Source organism: Amyelois transitella, chromosome 5 (assembly GCF_032362555.1).
Source record: "Amyelois transitella isolate CPQ chromosome 5, ilAmyTran1.1, whole genome shotgun sequence".
In the NCBI taxonomy this organism is placed as follows: Eukaryota; Metazoa; Arthropoda; class Insecta; order Lepidoptera; family Pyralidae; genus Amyelois; species Amyelois transitella.
Window position 1 is genome coordinate 3037749 of NC_083508.1, and position 17482 is coordinate 3055230.

The 17482-nt window shown below is 36.6% G+C and overlaps 1 protein-coding gene across 1 annotated transcript in view; it reads left to right on the forward strand.

The window, feature by feature from the left end:
* The window catches only part of LOC106138413 (T-box transcription factor mls-1), a 37416-nt gene that overhangs the window by 18312 nt on the left and 1622 nt on the right, over positions 1-17482 (forward strand). Inside the window, exons 3-4 of the mRNA XM_013339555.2 lie at positions 6482-6749; positions 15509-15649. Coding sequence (XP_013195009.2) covers positions 6482-6749; positions 15509-15649 — 409 coding nt within the window. The remainder of the gene's footprint in view (positions 1-6481; positions 6750-15508; positions 15650-17482) is intronic.

Below are 17482 nucleotides of genomic sequence, written 5' to 3' on the forward strand. Positions count from 1 at the left end.
TTAAATTGCGATTCGGATTTAACAGAATGTATGTCAATAAATACGATTAAACAATCGAGTGGAGTTGCGGTCAGTAATCGAGGCGGTATATTTAAGTATATTTTTACAATCTGAGAACATATCTGTTACATTATCGAAGCAATTGCTCGCTACCTTATTGCGTAAAGGCGCCGACATGGTGATTAAAAATTTCCAATATCCGCAACGTAGGGTGCGTCCACTCGGACCTTGAGGTCCGCTTCCGAGAATATTTATATTACGACATTAATGCTCTTAGTTATGTATAAAATAAGTGAATACAAGTAGGTATTTTTATTATATGTTAAACCTATATCCATATTCTCAGCATTTGTCATTTAAGAATTCATCAAATAGTACTTAATAACCTAATAACAAACGGTTAGTATTTTGCCGTGTTAAAGCTTTTTTTTAAGTATGTCACAAGTATATCCTTATCAAATTATAGGTACATTATTTAAATTATTATATCCCTTCTCCCTACCCCTTTTCTGCTCTATACATTTTTTTATTTTTAAACTTGGTTACGACCAAGAGATAAAACAATGCTTTTCTTAAAAATCGCGCCTTTATTTTTTTCATCGATGTTAAAGTCCTGATCCACGTAGACACACCCCTAGCGGCGGGAATCGAAACTGAAGTGGGTTGTAAATTTGGCGAGGAACTGCGCATAAACATGTCACAGGTGGTTGCGCCGCGGGCGAGCTTCGTACGAGCTTTGTAAGAGCTTTGCAAGTTCTGTACCGCCGGTGTAAGCTCCGCCCGCCTAGCTTTTGTTTCGTTGATTCCCGTGACTGGTTCTAATTAAATGTGTCTGCTTTTTTATGTTTACTGATTTTTCAATCATTGGGATTAGGCTGATAGTTGATACAAGCTATTGTATAAATTGTTAGGTTGAAAGTTAAATAATGTAGTTAATTATTATATTTCTCTGTTTGATGAATGGGAGATTGATAGATACGTAGCAAAACATGTTGATTTACATGAACAGCCAGTTGTAATCGGCTCATTGAATGTGATGCTATATACGTTTAATATAATTTAAGTTATAGACATAATGTCAAGTCAGGTGTAAGTTTAACAATAACCCCATAAAATTGAGTCTATTTTAACAGTCGTAAAACTTCTTTGCTTTTTATCATCGCAGCCTGATTCACAACTAATGTTTTACCGCGCGTCGATGCGATGCGAACTGTTATTTTTTTTTTGATGCCACCTGCAGCTCGGCAAAAACCAACATAAAATGATAAAATACAGTGTTTTTTGTCACAATCGAAATGATTGAATGTGCTGTCGCTGATTTTAAACAAAGAACGACAGATAGATGCCCATCAATATGTTAATACCGTGTTACTTCTCCCTTTTTTTTTACTTTTCTCTCGAGACGTTTCTGAACGTTTTTGTGCGGGGCCCCAATTGGTTTATTTGTTTTGTTACAAACATATTTCTCTATAAGAGCTGTTTGTTTGATTTGCGGGGGCGAATATACGGAGACGTTTGTAATTTTTCGTCATTTTTTTTAATGTGTTTTAAAGATGTGTGTTTAAAAATACTCTATATGTTCTCAGTGTGTTTCACTTCTCGCGCAGATTGTAAATTTCACTCAAGAGCTAAACTTGGGGTTCTTCTAACTTCTAACCTGTCATTATCTCCAATGTGGCGTTCGTGTATCGCGACTATTAGGTCTGACTACCCCGTATAGGCTAGAGAAGTTACATGCATGTGTGTTTAAAATCTTTAGGTGATAGCTCCAATACAACATTAGTTATGACGCATGTCAAAACGATATTTTCCGGTTGTAATTGGTATATACCACCGTATCCTGAACCGCCCCTAATGTGTTAAGTATTGTTATAGTATTTGCTGATTCATGGCACAAGTTTCGTCAAAGATTACGTCCCACTTGAGAGGAACAATGACGGACGTGTGCAGGAAGAGACTTAACAGAAAGATAACGCATAATAATTAAATATATACGGGACAAATTACATAGATTGAGCTAGCCTCAAAGTAAGTTCCAAGCCTAGACTTTATCTCCGAGCTTCGCTCAAGTGAGGATTTTTAGGACGATAGAACTTTATAATTACAATTAGTCATATGTCAAAAAATCTGGAGCTACATATATATTATTTTTTTTAATTACTACGGAAGTGCAGTCCCGTGCAAAAGCTAGTAGGTAGTTTTGTTCTGCATTTGTATTGTTTTGTTTAAGTTCCTATGTTTTCCTTTTAGTGCAATAAAGTGTTTTTATTTACTCACTAGAACCATAAAAATACTAGTTGTTTATAAAGGAAGTGATTTTTCTGTACTGTCATGATCAATTTGGTCTGGAACGACGGTGCCGTGACCCAATGCGTGTGCGCACGATCACACCGGCTATTACGATGATGGCATGCTAAGCAACCATTTACAAGTTCACAATCGCGCGATAAAAGCCCGCTTATTGTCGACTAAAGTGCTATAAAATCACTTGAAATAAAAACATTATCGTTGACAAGTTGATTTCAGTAACTTTTTTTAACATCAAATATTGAATTTTTACTTTAAGAACATTTTAGTCCCAGTTTAAGTGTTAGTTAACTTAAAACGATTTGTCTCCCAAGCTACTCGTTATTTTTTTTAAATTACAAGTAATCAATTTAAAGTAAATACGTGGTATTAAGTTCCTTTTACACGAAATAATTTAATTAGTGTCCTCATGGATTACAATTCGAAAACCGTTGAAAAAAAACCTAGTATTTACATAAACATTGAATTTATTTGTACTATAACACATTATACAAACATCGTGAAGCGTATCACTTGAATAGTCGCGTTTCACACGGTCCTCTCCGAGTGAACATTTTGACACTTCCAGGTGTCCGATTTTTTATCCCCCCAGACAAAAGGAGGTGTGTTTACGCAGGCCACATCTGGGCGGACGAAAAAACCTGCCGGACCTCTCGTGAGAGTGCTAATGAATCCTACACAAGCATTCCTACGAGCCTTCCCGACCACTTGTTTATCGTTCCTATTACAGCCATGTAAAGCCAGATGTCTTGGACAAGGACTTCTCTGTCTCGCTAACGATGACATTGAACTTGGGCCGTAAAAAGCCCATGAAATTAGCATTAAAGATAACTATTAGGGTAGGTCTGGCACGGCTAGAACATAAACACCATTGAATGTGAGGAGGCACATTTACTGTCTTGCGTTATCTAAACGGCTTGATTATCCTCAAAAGAATAGCAACATTTTATGACTGATATTTACGTTATGTTCATTAGATAATATTCATAATGTGGCATGAAAGTACTTTGTGTGTGTTCTTGTTTGACAGTTGCCATGTTTACAAACAAAATATTTGTCCGAATAGAGTCCTTTTGATCGAGTGTAATTATATTTTTTACTGAATTTAAAAACTCATATCAGTCTCTTTCACTGTGAATATCGAGAAGTTAAAAGTGCTTTTGAAGTTATTCGCCGGCAGTTTTCTGCGTACATGACTATCTACATGTGAAACCTTCAAATAAGTCTAAGCAACTTCTGAAAATCTTTGACACTCAATCTGATTTCTCGTGTGTTCGCGTAATGATTCCCGTTTTCATTCCCAAGAATGTTACGAGCGGATTCTCGTCCACTCGAGTCGAACGATGCGAAATAAAAACGGCCGCAGTCCCGCCGAATTCGAGTGCGGATGTGAGGAGCGGATGTGGCGGTTTCTTTCCGCGCATTTAGCGCCTCCGTGTGCCAATTGGCGGGTTGTTATTGTTACCGATTTACGACCCACTCTAAACTTTGTTCGGCACGAGTTTGGTGGTCTATTGTGTCCCTACAACCGCTGAGAAACCTCCGCCGCAGAGCGGTCCCGAGAGACCTTCACAACTCGATTTATTGTCACTTCCATTTGCATTCTACAAATATCTAAATGGAAAGTTCGACACGAATTCTCAATTGGGCAATCTAGAAGTATAATTTATAAATGAATTGGTCTTCTAGTTGTAAAAGGTGTAATTTAGATTACGGTTAAAAGACCTCGTATGGTCGGCTGGTGATTTTGCATACATTTTGCTGTATCGTCACCTCTTTGTCGGCGCGCGGCTCTCAAAGACTCGATAAATGGTCGTTGGCGTGATAAGAGCCATCCCGACGGTAGCTGAGTGAACGGATTTGTCAATGTACCGTCAACAAAAAAGGCGTCGATACCACGTACTCGTGTACCATACAAAATACACATTTACTTATTTACTCTACTAGCGCTGTCATGTTTGTTAACATGTAAACAGACTTCTGTACTTGAGAGATTAAGCAGGGCTTCAATCACATCTGTCACATCATTTATTTAACTTCCAACCGACTGATATCAGTATCCGATTGTGGAATACACTTGTATTTGGTTATTTGCATAATCTTGTCCCTTGAGTATGAGAACTGATGATGTGTACCACAATGTCGGTCGGGTCAAATATTTGTGTTACATTTTTATCATCTTACACCACATAAAAGTGACGTTGAGCGAAATGGGCAACGGAAATTGTTATCATTAAGGAAGAGCATATATATATACGTACTATTTATTCCTCGAATTTTTTATAAAAGTTTTACTCATAACAACAATTCTCACGCCTGCAACTCTGTCTGTACGTCTGCGGCACGTAAGGCAGTAGCCGCCATCATAAAGTTTAAATGGGGCTAATTTAGTTTGTTGTTAATTGAGCTTCTGTCCCCGCTTATCTCGGGCCTGCATTAGCCCGCCGAAGCCTCCCGATAACACTACATATGAGTGATGGGGCCTCCATGGGGCCCCCGACACTCTATCACACGACCCTCCTCTTAAAACTACTCTAACTATTTCATATATACATTTTCTTTTCGATAACTTGCGCACTAATTGAACGCGGCAATCTTTGGCGGCAATTGGCCTTTAGATTGGTTATTTGCATTTACTGAGTTTGATATAGGAGCAAGTTCGAAGGAGAAAGTCGGGAATATGTTTTTAATTTTATTAATAAATCATAATGTCGATTTTTAACTAAGCTGAGAAACTATCACAACTATTTGATTAAATTTAATTCACGAATGTGTGGTGGAATAAAAATAAATGATTATTATGTGTGTTAGTTAAGTCAACTTTGTGAATGAGATATATCAACTGAAATTGTTTACAGCAATGCATTTAACTACTTTAATTTATTATTACTTTTTATCATGATTATATCATCTGTCAATTCATTGTTTACCAAAAAGTATTGTCTTCCAACGAGACCGCAAAGGCCATTAGGTATATTTTTGTATTATTTCAGTGTGAATTCAAAAACAAGAATTGACTAATGTATATGACAGACCACAAATTCGGGTTCCTATCTTAGGTATTTATTGATTGGTAACATCACGTCCACTCTGGCGGGCTACTGATAAGGCGGCGCCGCATGTATCTCATTTTATGACACCCTTTAATACACACTAACTGGTGCCAAAAGCTCTCGTTGACCGACACTTCACTAACCTTCACTCGTATCAACCGCCCAGCGTTTTATAATCACGATAAATGTAAACCCCACCGGTCTCTAGAGAGCTTTAATTTTATTATCGCCTTCTTTGTTTCATGAATAGATGTGGTTTTGGTTTTATTTCGTTACGGCTGGAGGTCTCATTATTCAATTTGAAATGACAATGAAGTGGTGTTATTTTGGGTGAAAATAAGTTCTCACGTCAATTTTTGCTGTTCTCTTCTTTAGTGTTATTTTTATAGGAATACACGGAGAAGTTCTATATATCCCAATAATTGTTACGTTTGTGGGAAGATTTTTGAGTGAATACTATTTAAATACTTGCCAGCTTTTAAAGGTGAACAGTTTAATTAGAATAATTTGAATTACATTAGGTAGACAGTTTTGCACCATCTATTGTTTCTTTTAATGATTCTCATTTATTTACAAATCACTTAAAACGGGTTTTAATTTCTAGCCTCTTAGTCATTTGATATCGCTTGCATTGTCTGCCAGTTTGTTAAAACCAGTCTATACCTAATGTGTTAAAAGCACTATCATAATGGAAATATGTATAGGTAGTAAGGTCTATAAATAATTCTACGGTAATATTATGAAAAATAAAGTCTGTATGGCTCTTACGGCTAAATTGTTAGACCATTTTTGGTGATTTTTTTTCTATGAATTTGTGTACACCATATATTTGTTGATAAATCCTAGTCGAGGAAAGCCTGTGTGAAATTGTGTATAATGAATCTAAACGTGTGTATGTTTCTTTTTCTCTTTCTTCATTTGTAATAAGTACCTTATTATATCGGTTATTTATCTAGCAGTCAGCTGATTGGTAAAATGTTACAAAGATAATGCTCGGGTTGAGAGTACAGAGAGGGACAGGATCATATTTATTTCTGAAAACAAAAGGTGGCTTTCAAGGAAAATTTTACCTGCGAAGCCGGTACAAATTCGCATTTCTGACCAACATATTCTTGTTCCAGACGCATGTTCCCATCGCTCCGTGTATCTTTATCCGGGTTGGACCTTCGAGAAGAGTACTGCGTGTTTCTGGAACTTTCCCTGGTGGGGCGTCGCCGTTGGCGCTGGGCCGGGGGCGCCTGGGCCGCGGCTGGCGGGGCCGAACCCCAGTCCCCCAGGAGACTGATGCTGCACCCTGATTCCCCAGCCCCGGGGCACCACTGGACAGCCAATCCGGTCTCGTTCAGTAAACTCAAACTGACCAATAACACCATGGATGCGCAAGGACATGTAAGTAGTAATATGTTTTTTATTATATACGAAACTTATTATTTATTGGCCTTATTAAATAGGATAACATACATAAAGTCACGTCTATATCCCTTGCGGGGTAGACAGAACCTACAGTCCTAAAGAGACTGACAGGCCACGTTTAGCTGTTTGGTTTTATGCTAGAATTGAGAATAAAAAGGTTTAAACATGGAATATCCTAGGGTTTGCCATTACCATATGGAGGATTACCATTTCAGGTTACCTATATAAGGTTAGAATACAGTTTAAAATTAAAACGAAACAACACCCAAGTAGAAACTAACTACCTATAAAATAAGTTTGCTTTGACTTTCAATTCAAAAACGAACGAAACATTTTTTAAACATAACGACTTTTTTTGTAAATTTAATAAAAGAGGTCTGTCAAAAATTTCGGCGCATACCTAAGTAGTTAAATGCAATTTATTCCTTTGTTAACCAGTTTTTGCCCTAAGTTTCGTTTACACTGTTGTTTTTGTCAAATTTTTTGTAAATTTTATCTCGTATTTACTGCGATAGGGATAGGCTTACAAACTGAATAGCTGAACGCGGCCGATCAGTCTTTAAGACTGTTGGCTCTGTGTACCCCACAATTAATACGACGACACAGAAAAATAAGTTCGTTTTTTACGTAAATTAAATATTTTAAGGATACCATAATGTTTAGGTGTACGCACACGTAAATAATATGTTTTATCGCCTTAAGTGGTCAACATTCATTACGACGTAGTCTCGTAACCTCATCACTATAGATAAAAAGGTCATGATTTGCGACTTTGGCATGTCGGAATGTCTGTTTATCACGAATTCCTAAGCTACGAAACGTCTAGTCATTAGTTTTTATCGTAGGGCGAAAACAATGGAAATTATCTCAAATTGCTTACGCTAAATTACTTGGGCATAATAGAAAAAACTTAAAACTAATTAGTAGTGCTTAGCTTATGATTAAAAGGAATTTATGCTCTTTTGCTTCTGTTGGTAATATTTTTATTTCTATGTATGTAAATAAGTAGAACCTACTCTAATGAAAATATTTGTGTTGATTTAAAACAAGTAAACTAAAATCCTGTATCCGTATGGAATATCCGTATTGGTAATTTTTAAAAGTTTTTTAAACCAAATTTTAAAAGTTGCTAATTGTTATTTGGTATTTAAAGAGATTAGGCATTATAGGTTACAAAAATCTGAATACCTAAAGGAATAAAGGGAAGATTTTCCGAAATTCACACGAAAATTAGCCTTTGTGTACACAGCCGAAACCAATTCATACAAGTTCAAAGAAGGTTTAAAGTAAATATGATAGATTATATTTTAAATAACTCAACCTATATCATGATCAAAACAGAAAAAACCTCAAAGGCATTCTATCATGGCATTCGAACAAGTCGAGACGATCGTGAGTTCGTGCCGCGCCGGCGACTGCCTACATACTTGCAAAGGAAACGCCTACCACAACACTTCCCCACGATCACCGCTCCAAATCTCAGACTAATATAAACTTTATTCCGCGAGCTTAGCAATCAATACCCAATATCGATTCATCGCCGCATAGCGACCAAATAAAAAACGTAGTTTAATCTTATTGGTGCCAGTGTAAATAAAATCTTAGCGCGTCGAGAAATGGTCGAATTTGCGCTGTTCAGATAGCTTCTTAATAAACGCCGCAGGAGTCTTTGAATACAAAGACGTCTTTAAGCATTTCGTCACTGGAACAAACACGCTGAAAGGCATTGTATGGAGGCTTTGATGTGGCAAGTGAAATAACTGTACTTCTTTATTCGGCCTGTTTGCATAGGGAGGTTGACGCCTCGATTAATGAACCCTAGGTTTTATGTGCGCTGTCTATTTAGAATGTTCTGTTTGGAGACATTGTGTGATAAAAAAACACACATACTGTCGTAAAAGTGACAGCTTGGTGTTTATTAATGTAAGCAGAATGAACTATTCTAATGTTTATTTTTCTCACTCGTATTTAGACCTTACACCGTTATTACCAACAATTTAAAGTATTTTTTGTAGTAACGATATAGGTATAAATACTAACGTAGGCTTGAACTAAAGCCTACGTAACTAATAATAATAAATTTTGTTTATTCAGTATCTAGAGATTACAATAATAGTGCTAGTTACTGGAGCCTCCTTTTAAGCAAAAATATGCTTGTGCCAGGAAGTATTTATTTATATACATATATCGGAAGTATTTATATATCGTTTCATGATTTCTGAGTTACAACAATTTCGTGACATACCTAACCTACCTCTTTTTCCCTGAGAAGTACCTAGTCAAACATCTTTTCACTCGCTACTAGATAACTATTGTGATATATTATTTAGAAAACCCTAAAACGAGTACTTAAGAGCTGGTTTTGGTAGTAAGTATTTTTAATTCTTTATAAGACACCGACAAATACATTACAAAAAAAATAGAAACTGTACTTAGTCACACTTACAAAGGCAGAGAAAATCTTTTCCAACCAGTCCCATAAAAGGAAATTTTGAACATTTAAGATTAAAAATAATCTCACCGACCTGACACTCAATGTATCAATCAAAATATGCCTATCACACACGTTACAAAATATCATAACATTTACAATGACGGGTAGGGTCGGCAAAAACAGTGGCACGGTCCACTGCGTTCAGAAAATGGCTCGGCCCTTCGAATAGTCGGCTCCTTTGAGCCTTCAACCCTAACAAAGCCTACAGCTACCAAGATGCAACCAATTCGCACGGAAACGTATCACTTGTTGTGCACTTGAGGATTTACCACCTGTGACAAAAAGCCTTTTGGGAACCTCTTTTTTAACACTCGAGATTTTTTTGGTATAATCACGAAACGGTTTAGTGATATCCACAAAATAAAAGACAATGCACTCAAAGGATTAAAATGAGCTCGTGGATGGAAATGCCTTTGTCAATTTGTAAGTGAGACAGCGATTATTTTTGTTAGTTACGTTGTTAATCTTCGTAGTTAATTCTTTTACTCAGAAACGACTTAAATTAATAACGATTAGTTTGGACTATTCTACGCTGTTAAGTGTTAATAATGTGGTCCAAAAAAATAATGGAACTAACGATTGCGAAAGCATGAATTCTCGGGTTTAAATAAATAGCTACTTATTAGTTTGCGGCTTTTGAAAGCGTTGTATACAAAACACAAAAAAATTAAATACGTAACTCCACTTCCGTGTCCTTTGTCAAATTAAGTATTCACGATTGTTCAAATGGAGAATTACCAAAAATAGTGACAATATATAATATAATACTACAGCTACAAAGTGTCTAATCTTTATTTAAATTTTTACTTTAAAAAAAAGGTCGCTTGCAAATTATTTATAAAATATATGTATGATTTTGAGTAGAGTTTACAAAAAAAAAAGAATAAAACGTTAAGATGTTTCATAATTATTATCTCTAGCTGTACTTATAAATATACAAGCTTTCGTCCACGTGATAAGTGCCCTATGTCCTTTCTCCGTACTTCCATACTATAACCATCTATGTAAAAAAAATTCAAAGTAGGTAAACAGCGTGAAAGACGGACAAACAAACTATCTTTCAGATTTATAATATTAGTGTTTTTTGTATTTATTTATTTATGTACACAATATTATATACAAGAGCGGTGTCGGTAGTGATAGTAAATTGGATCATTTCAAAGAAAATAAAATAACTGTCACAAAAGGTGAGCCGTTACACATTTTAAACATCAAATTAAAAAACAAAGGGTGCGTGAAACGAAACCTTTTTGTAACATTTACTCAAAGGCTAGAAAACACATGTAAGACGGAATTTAACGACACATTAGGTTATCGCGATATGATCGGCCGACGCGACGGCGGACTCCATTTTACAAATATGTGGGTTCGAATCCGGCTTGTAATTTTAACATTTGCTTTTTTCTTATGCAATTATGTATATTTAAATACACATTTTAAAAGGTGATTGAGTTTGTAGTGGAGTATTATTATGAGTTTGATATTTTAAACTTAAAAGTTATTATAAAAATCACTCTGTCAAACTTAATGGTGGACTGGTAGATAATAGGTACTTACTTCTAGCATTATGACCGCCTATTGTGCTATACGTATTATGTAATATAAATAAATGTAAACATTTTATAGGAAGGTATTGATGTGTACTTAGTTACTACGATAAGAGGAATTGGAAATTTCAAATTTATATCTAGGTATTCTGTGATTCCAAAGACGACGGCGTTCGCTACGGAAGGATATTTTCAAAATTACCACGGGAATGAAGACTTCATTCTTATAATCCTCACAATTTCGTATTCAAATTGAAAATTTATTATGACTGAATGAAAATATTGAATGAAATTTAAAAAAACATATAAAGCACGTTGATGTCTTTTCTATAGAAGTATCGTCTTTCTTCGATTCTAGCCGATTATTTTGCTATATATCTATGTAATATCTTGGATGTAATTACATACATACATACATACATACATAAGTACCCTGTAAGTCTTATTTGTGGATTAGTTTATTAATTGCCGTAGATATATTGTAATTCCATCGTTCGTTGTCTATATCTATTTAACAGAGAACTAAGCAATAAATATAAATATTTCTTTACTGATTCACATATCACGCCTTCATTCCTTTCGGGTAGACAGAAGAACCGATGCTCTTACGGTGAGGGAAATTATCGTGAGGAAACCTACACATTCAGGTTACTGGATGTTTTACCATGATCGATCCAATACGGGTTAGGATCACCTACAAAGGTTGCGTAGGTCATATGTGAGTCGCTTCATGTAAAAATCTGACTCACCCAATCCAGGATCCACGGTTAAAGCAGTCTTTAGAGTTTATTTGTAATATCTATATTGCACCGAAATTTATAACGCTACAAGAAATAGTATCTATCTACCTACTAACATAGTTATAAAAGAAATAAATCACTTGCAATGGCGAACTTATCCCAGGAAGGGATACCTTTCAGTTAACCGGCAAACTAATGAGAGTAGAGTAATGAGGATGCAACCGGGACTTTAAACCCGGAAAGTGGGAAGCAAATAAAATTCTATAGATCTACAGAGTCGAAAATTTAATTCGAAATTGATCAAACGCATTTTATAAAATTTATGACGGACGCAAAAATGTCAAAAGAAATGTGTCTGGTGTAATCTCCACTTCGATCTGTATTTGATCGAACACTCCTCAGTTTGATGAACGAGCTACTGAGCCGGTGTGTGTCTATCTGTCAACTCGTTCGCGTCTCCTAAACTGGAGCTCACAAGTTGATTTTTATATCTAGATGATCGGCTTTTTTGTAAAATTAACCTTTTAACCTTTTCTCAATCTAGTTTTCAAGTTGGATAATATTTATTGTGTTGATTTAAACTGCCTCTCTTTGCCGATAGCTTATCATGAAATAATAATATGATCTAGGAAATTCTCATGTTTAGCCGTATAACTATAAACCATTGAGTGTTATTTTGGTATTTATAAGTTTTTTACTGTTTTAAGCAAACACTAGTGAAATAAAATGGGTGGATTTTATAGTCAAGCAAACACGCGAGCCACGGGAAAAACATGTAATACATTATTATATTTGGATCGAAAGTGGCTTGCAATAGTAGGTACTAGAATAAAGCGATGCTGTGTAGCGAGATCAAATGGATGGCAGTTGTCTGTTTCTGCGAGCACGTCATCTCGCAGAAGGAGGCCGCTGAGAGGGCGCGTGAACAAGATCCTAACGCGCCCCTACATCGTCGGGGACGGGGGGGCAGAAGGCGTGCGCGATATCGCGCGCGCTTACTGCCTCATTAGGGGCAAATTTTGACCCTGAAGTAAAAAGGGCGGCCAGCAACTTACTGGTCGCCTAAACGGTAAGCATTGTGGTGAAATGCCATGCGATCCCATGATGTCCTCAAAATGGCGAAAAGGGCGCACCGGAGGGGTTTTAGTGGGTAGGCTGACACATTAGATGCCAGGAGTCCCACACTCTCCCGGGTGAAGACCCGGGAGGCAGTCCGTTAAAAGGATTTCCCCTCCGGAGAAAAAAAAAAAAAAAAAAAAAAAAAAAAAGGTACTAGAATAAATATTATTACAAACACAACTTAATTTATTAGTTGCCGTTACCACAGTAACCAATAAATTATGTAAGTGCAGTAACAACAAGTGCAACAATAAGTGTTTAAATAAATATTTCTTCTACCTACCTCATCTGCATAATTTATTACAGCTACAATACTACAGTTACAAAAAACGTAAAATATTTTTAATACTGGCATGATAATAACTTATGTAATAACTTAAGGCAGAAGGTCCTTTAAGTAGAGACTAAATAGATTAACCGACTTGGTATTACATGGATCTCACAACTTTTTACGGTAGAAAGACTGAGCTGCGAGACTTGGGTATTTATTACAGGATGTTTTTGATGGCATCAATATTTCTTCTACCTAACTCATCTCCCTAATTTATTACAGCTACAATACTATAGTTACAAAAATAACTTTAAAAGAGTGACAGTGTTGGCGCGCCATTATGAAGTGGTAAATGCATTTGTTTGAAGTGTGCAAGTTAGACGCCAGGCGGCAAGCAAAAACCTTTCCCTTGTCTAGACATGCCTTATCTGCCAATTGCCACGTGTACGTACGAAGAACGACTACCTGCTTGAAAAATAAATATTAGCAAGCACATGCTTATTTTTAAGGGTTAAATATTCCTGATGTGTGGTTAAAAAGTGTTCCTGTTTGCAAAATGTTTGATACACAAATCACGCCTCTTTCTCGGAGGGATAGGCAGAGGCTTAATATTTCCATTTGGCACGATTCATGTCTACTTTTTTCGATTCAACCTACATACATAACTCTCTTCTTGCAGGCTTCGTTCGTTTCGTTAATTTTATAAAGGTTACATGAGAATAGTTTACGTGAATAGTTATCAAATACAAGATTCGTCAAATGGTTACAATAAGAAATAAGTTGTTGCTGATACAAATAATATCTTTAATAAATCGTTTACTTTAAAAATAAATTAAGTATTAAAAAATAAATCACTGCTACCTACATCAATATCATCAAGAATAGCTATTTAAATAGTGAAGCAAGAATACAACTATACCTAAAACTTTAGGAAAAAAAATTAACGTTGAGAATGGAGTAAGGTAGACCCTTTATCCCATTTACCCTAATTGTTTTCGGCCACCTTCAAAGTTATTATTAAATAGGCATGGACTGGCCATATGATGCGGGCACCCAATAGAAACGGAGCCAAACAGTCACAGAGTGGTACCCCAGAGAAGTAAAACGCAGCAGAGGACGCCAACAAAGTAGGTGGGAAGAGGACTTAAAGCTCACAGCGGACAGATGAGTTGTAAGAGACAGTGGGAATGTCTGGAGGAGGCCTATGCCACAAGGAACTCCGAATTACGAGACATACTGTAAAAACAACCTATCATCCATCGTACAAGCGATTCCGATTAAATGGCTTATTACTATTATTTATAAGTATCCAATAAGTGTGCCGTGTGGTTCCCGGCACCAATACAAAAAAGAATAGGACTCTATCGCACTCCATCTCTTTCCCATGGATGTCGTAAAAGGTGACTAAGGGATAGGCTTATAAAATTGCGATCCTTTTTTTAGGCGATGGGCTAGCAACCTATCAATATTTGGACCTTAATTTCATCATTAAGCCGAGCAGCTGAACGTGGCCATTCGGTTTTTTTCGGGACTATTGGCTCTGTCTTTCCCGCAAGGGATATAGACGTGACTATGTATTAGTATCCATTTTAACGACGATCTATGCACTTCACCGCTTTAGCTCAATCGTAAACGCGAGCTTTCTAAAAACTTTTATTGTTGACACTAAACCGTGTCAACAATAAAAGTTAAGCACGTAAAACGTACAATAAAAAAAAAATCTTTTTGAAACTTATTTACTCTTTTTGAAGCTTTAAAAACAGATTCGGCCAAAGTAAGGGTTTATAACTTCACAGGTAGCTCGTTTTGCGCATCGAGTACCTCAGATAAAGGATTATTGGCAATACGGTTTTATCTGCGCCTGCGCTGGTACAAAGAAAGCCGCGACCTCCCGTGTTCTCCCAAACGAAGGTGAATACAAAATAATAAAATGCAAAAGCAATTAACAACAGAAGGAAGTCGAACGTAAATTTTTTTAAAACTAATTTCTGTAAAGGAACGTTCATACCTACGTCGAAGTGATAAGATGTTGTTAGCAACTCATATATATCTTGTTTTTCCTGGGTTGTGAGGTCTACAGACGTTGACGTGCCTGAACGTTCTTGCTAGATAGCAGGATGTTCCCGATATCAATTATAGTGCAGCGTAACTAAACGTTACCGTATATTGACGCCAGTATCATTATTAATTACATCGAAACCATATTAGAAAGCAAAATGTCTTTTATGTCTTAATATCTATTTGTTTGGAGAAGTTCTGAAACCACACAGCGAGGCACAAAATAAACACACTTCTCACAATATTACATATTAGACCAAGTCATGAATTTAGTACGTAGTAAAATGATTTCGATATTGTTGGCTCTGTTAATAAAAGGATTCGCCAGAGATAACAAACATGCAATTAAAACTAATAAATTAACCCTCCTCTATGTTTTCGTGTGGCAAACAAGATGTGCACGTAGAAAAATCCTAACACACGAAACAAAAGAATGATGAACTACATATTTAGGTAGGTATTATTTTTGCAACAATATCACCACAACATTTTTATAATTGTTTCAGATGGTCCTAACTTCGATGCATAAGTACCGACCACGTGTGTTGGTGGTGCGCGCGCGCGATGCGTCTGCGCTGGCGTGGGGAGCTCCCCACGCCGCCTTCTCCTTCCCGGAGACTGAGTTCATAGCGGTAACCGCGTATCAGGTAATAAACAATTATTTGTCACTACGAGTTATTACAGTGCCGTTTGGTTACGGGACCAATAAAAAAAAAGAATAGGACCACTCCATCTCGTTCCCATGGATGTCGTAAAACTTGGGATTCTTCTTTTAGGCGATGGGCTAGCAACCTGTCACTATTTAAATCTCAATTCCATCATAAAGCCGAACAGCTGAACGTGGCCTATCAGTCTTTTCAAGACTGTTGGCACTGTCTACCCCGCAAGGGATATAGAAGTGATTATGTGTGTGTATGTGTGTTGTAAGTTATTTCATACATATATCGCATCTCCCTTGCGCTACTTTAAGCGTTGGTTGTCGATTCGGTAAGATGTCTGGTTAAATTGCGTGATGCGCATAAAAGGCACACGTTCAAATCCCACCTCGGCCAGGAGGAGGAAGAAAAGATCGCATCTCCCTTACGTCCATAACAGAGCTTTCATCTCCTAGGCCGCAAAGCGAACATTGCAATAATTTTTACACGCATACGATGTCATATAAAAATAGCTGGAGATCCCACAAAATTGGCGAATCTTAGTACTTAAATCGCTTAAAAAATTACATGTTTTTAAGTTTATCTAAAACATAACGCGGTGGGATAACAAACTCTTTTGTCTTGTATTACCAATTCTAAGGCAAGTCCGTGAATGACTCATATAGATACGATCGCACTCTATATTCTTAGAAATAGCACAAAATTTCCTGGAACGTTACGTGCTTACGAATGTGATTTTTGTCATCCACCAGGCGCCAAATGTTTTACAACCGGCTAACACAAAAAATATTATAGCAAAACTCAACATAACCACAAATAACCACACAAATAGTTATTTTGTTGTAGGCCTGTTAGGAAAATAAAGGCAGTAGCTTGCCTTTAATAATTTACTTACTTACTATCTTTAAAAATTTATTTTAACCCAAAAAAAAATAATGATTTATTTGGGTCGCTTTACTAAAGAAACTCATTGTTCGTTCGTCGTCATGATAACAAGTATGAATAACATCCCCTGGACTGGTTTTATAATTATCTTATAAACGTGTTATCTCATTGCAATTGTCTATACTAATATTATAAAAAAGATAAGCGTTTGTGAGTTTGTTTGTTCGAAGATACTGAACCGATATAAAAAAAATCACCATTAGAAAGCAGAAAAACGAGTCATTGTGTGTACGAATTCGCGGGCAAAAGCTATCTATAGCACACCTAATATCATTAGGAGTACTTACTGAAAAGGACACAAGTAGGTACCTTATTCTTTCCACCCAGGAAACATTCAGGAAAAATACTGTTCGTCGTTCGTAAGATTTGCTTTAAACAACGATGTGTGAGCGAAGCGAATTTTTTATATACATATAAAAAATAGCTACTAGTACATAGTCACTTCTATATCCCTTACGGGCTTGACAGCACCAACTGTCTTGAAAGGACTGATTGACCACGCTCAGCTTTTTGGTTTGATGATGAATTGAAATGCAAAAATAAAATAGCTGCTATTTTTTTGAAAAAAGTTAAGGCGTTTGTCATCGACTGGGGAAATAAGTTATTTGTAATTGATAGTGTCAAATATGATACAATTAGGTATAGGCAGACGATTACGGTTGAAATTTCCACGTCTCATGTAGGCTCCCTGCTGTTTGTTTTCGAACACGAAAACGATCATTGTCGGGCAGCCTAGCGTGTACATTTCTTTGCATAATCCAACCCTCAGTAATTAGGCCGCGGTGCCTTTGCCTCCTCGGCGACTGCAGCGAGGCGCGATCTCCCCATTTACCGTCACAGCCATCGGCAGCTTTGAGGGATTATCCTGGAGTTGTCCAA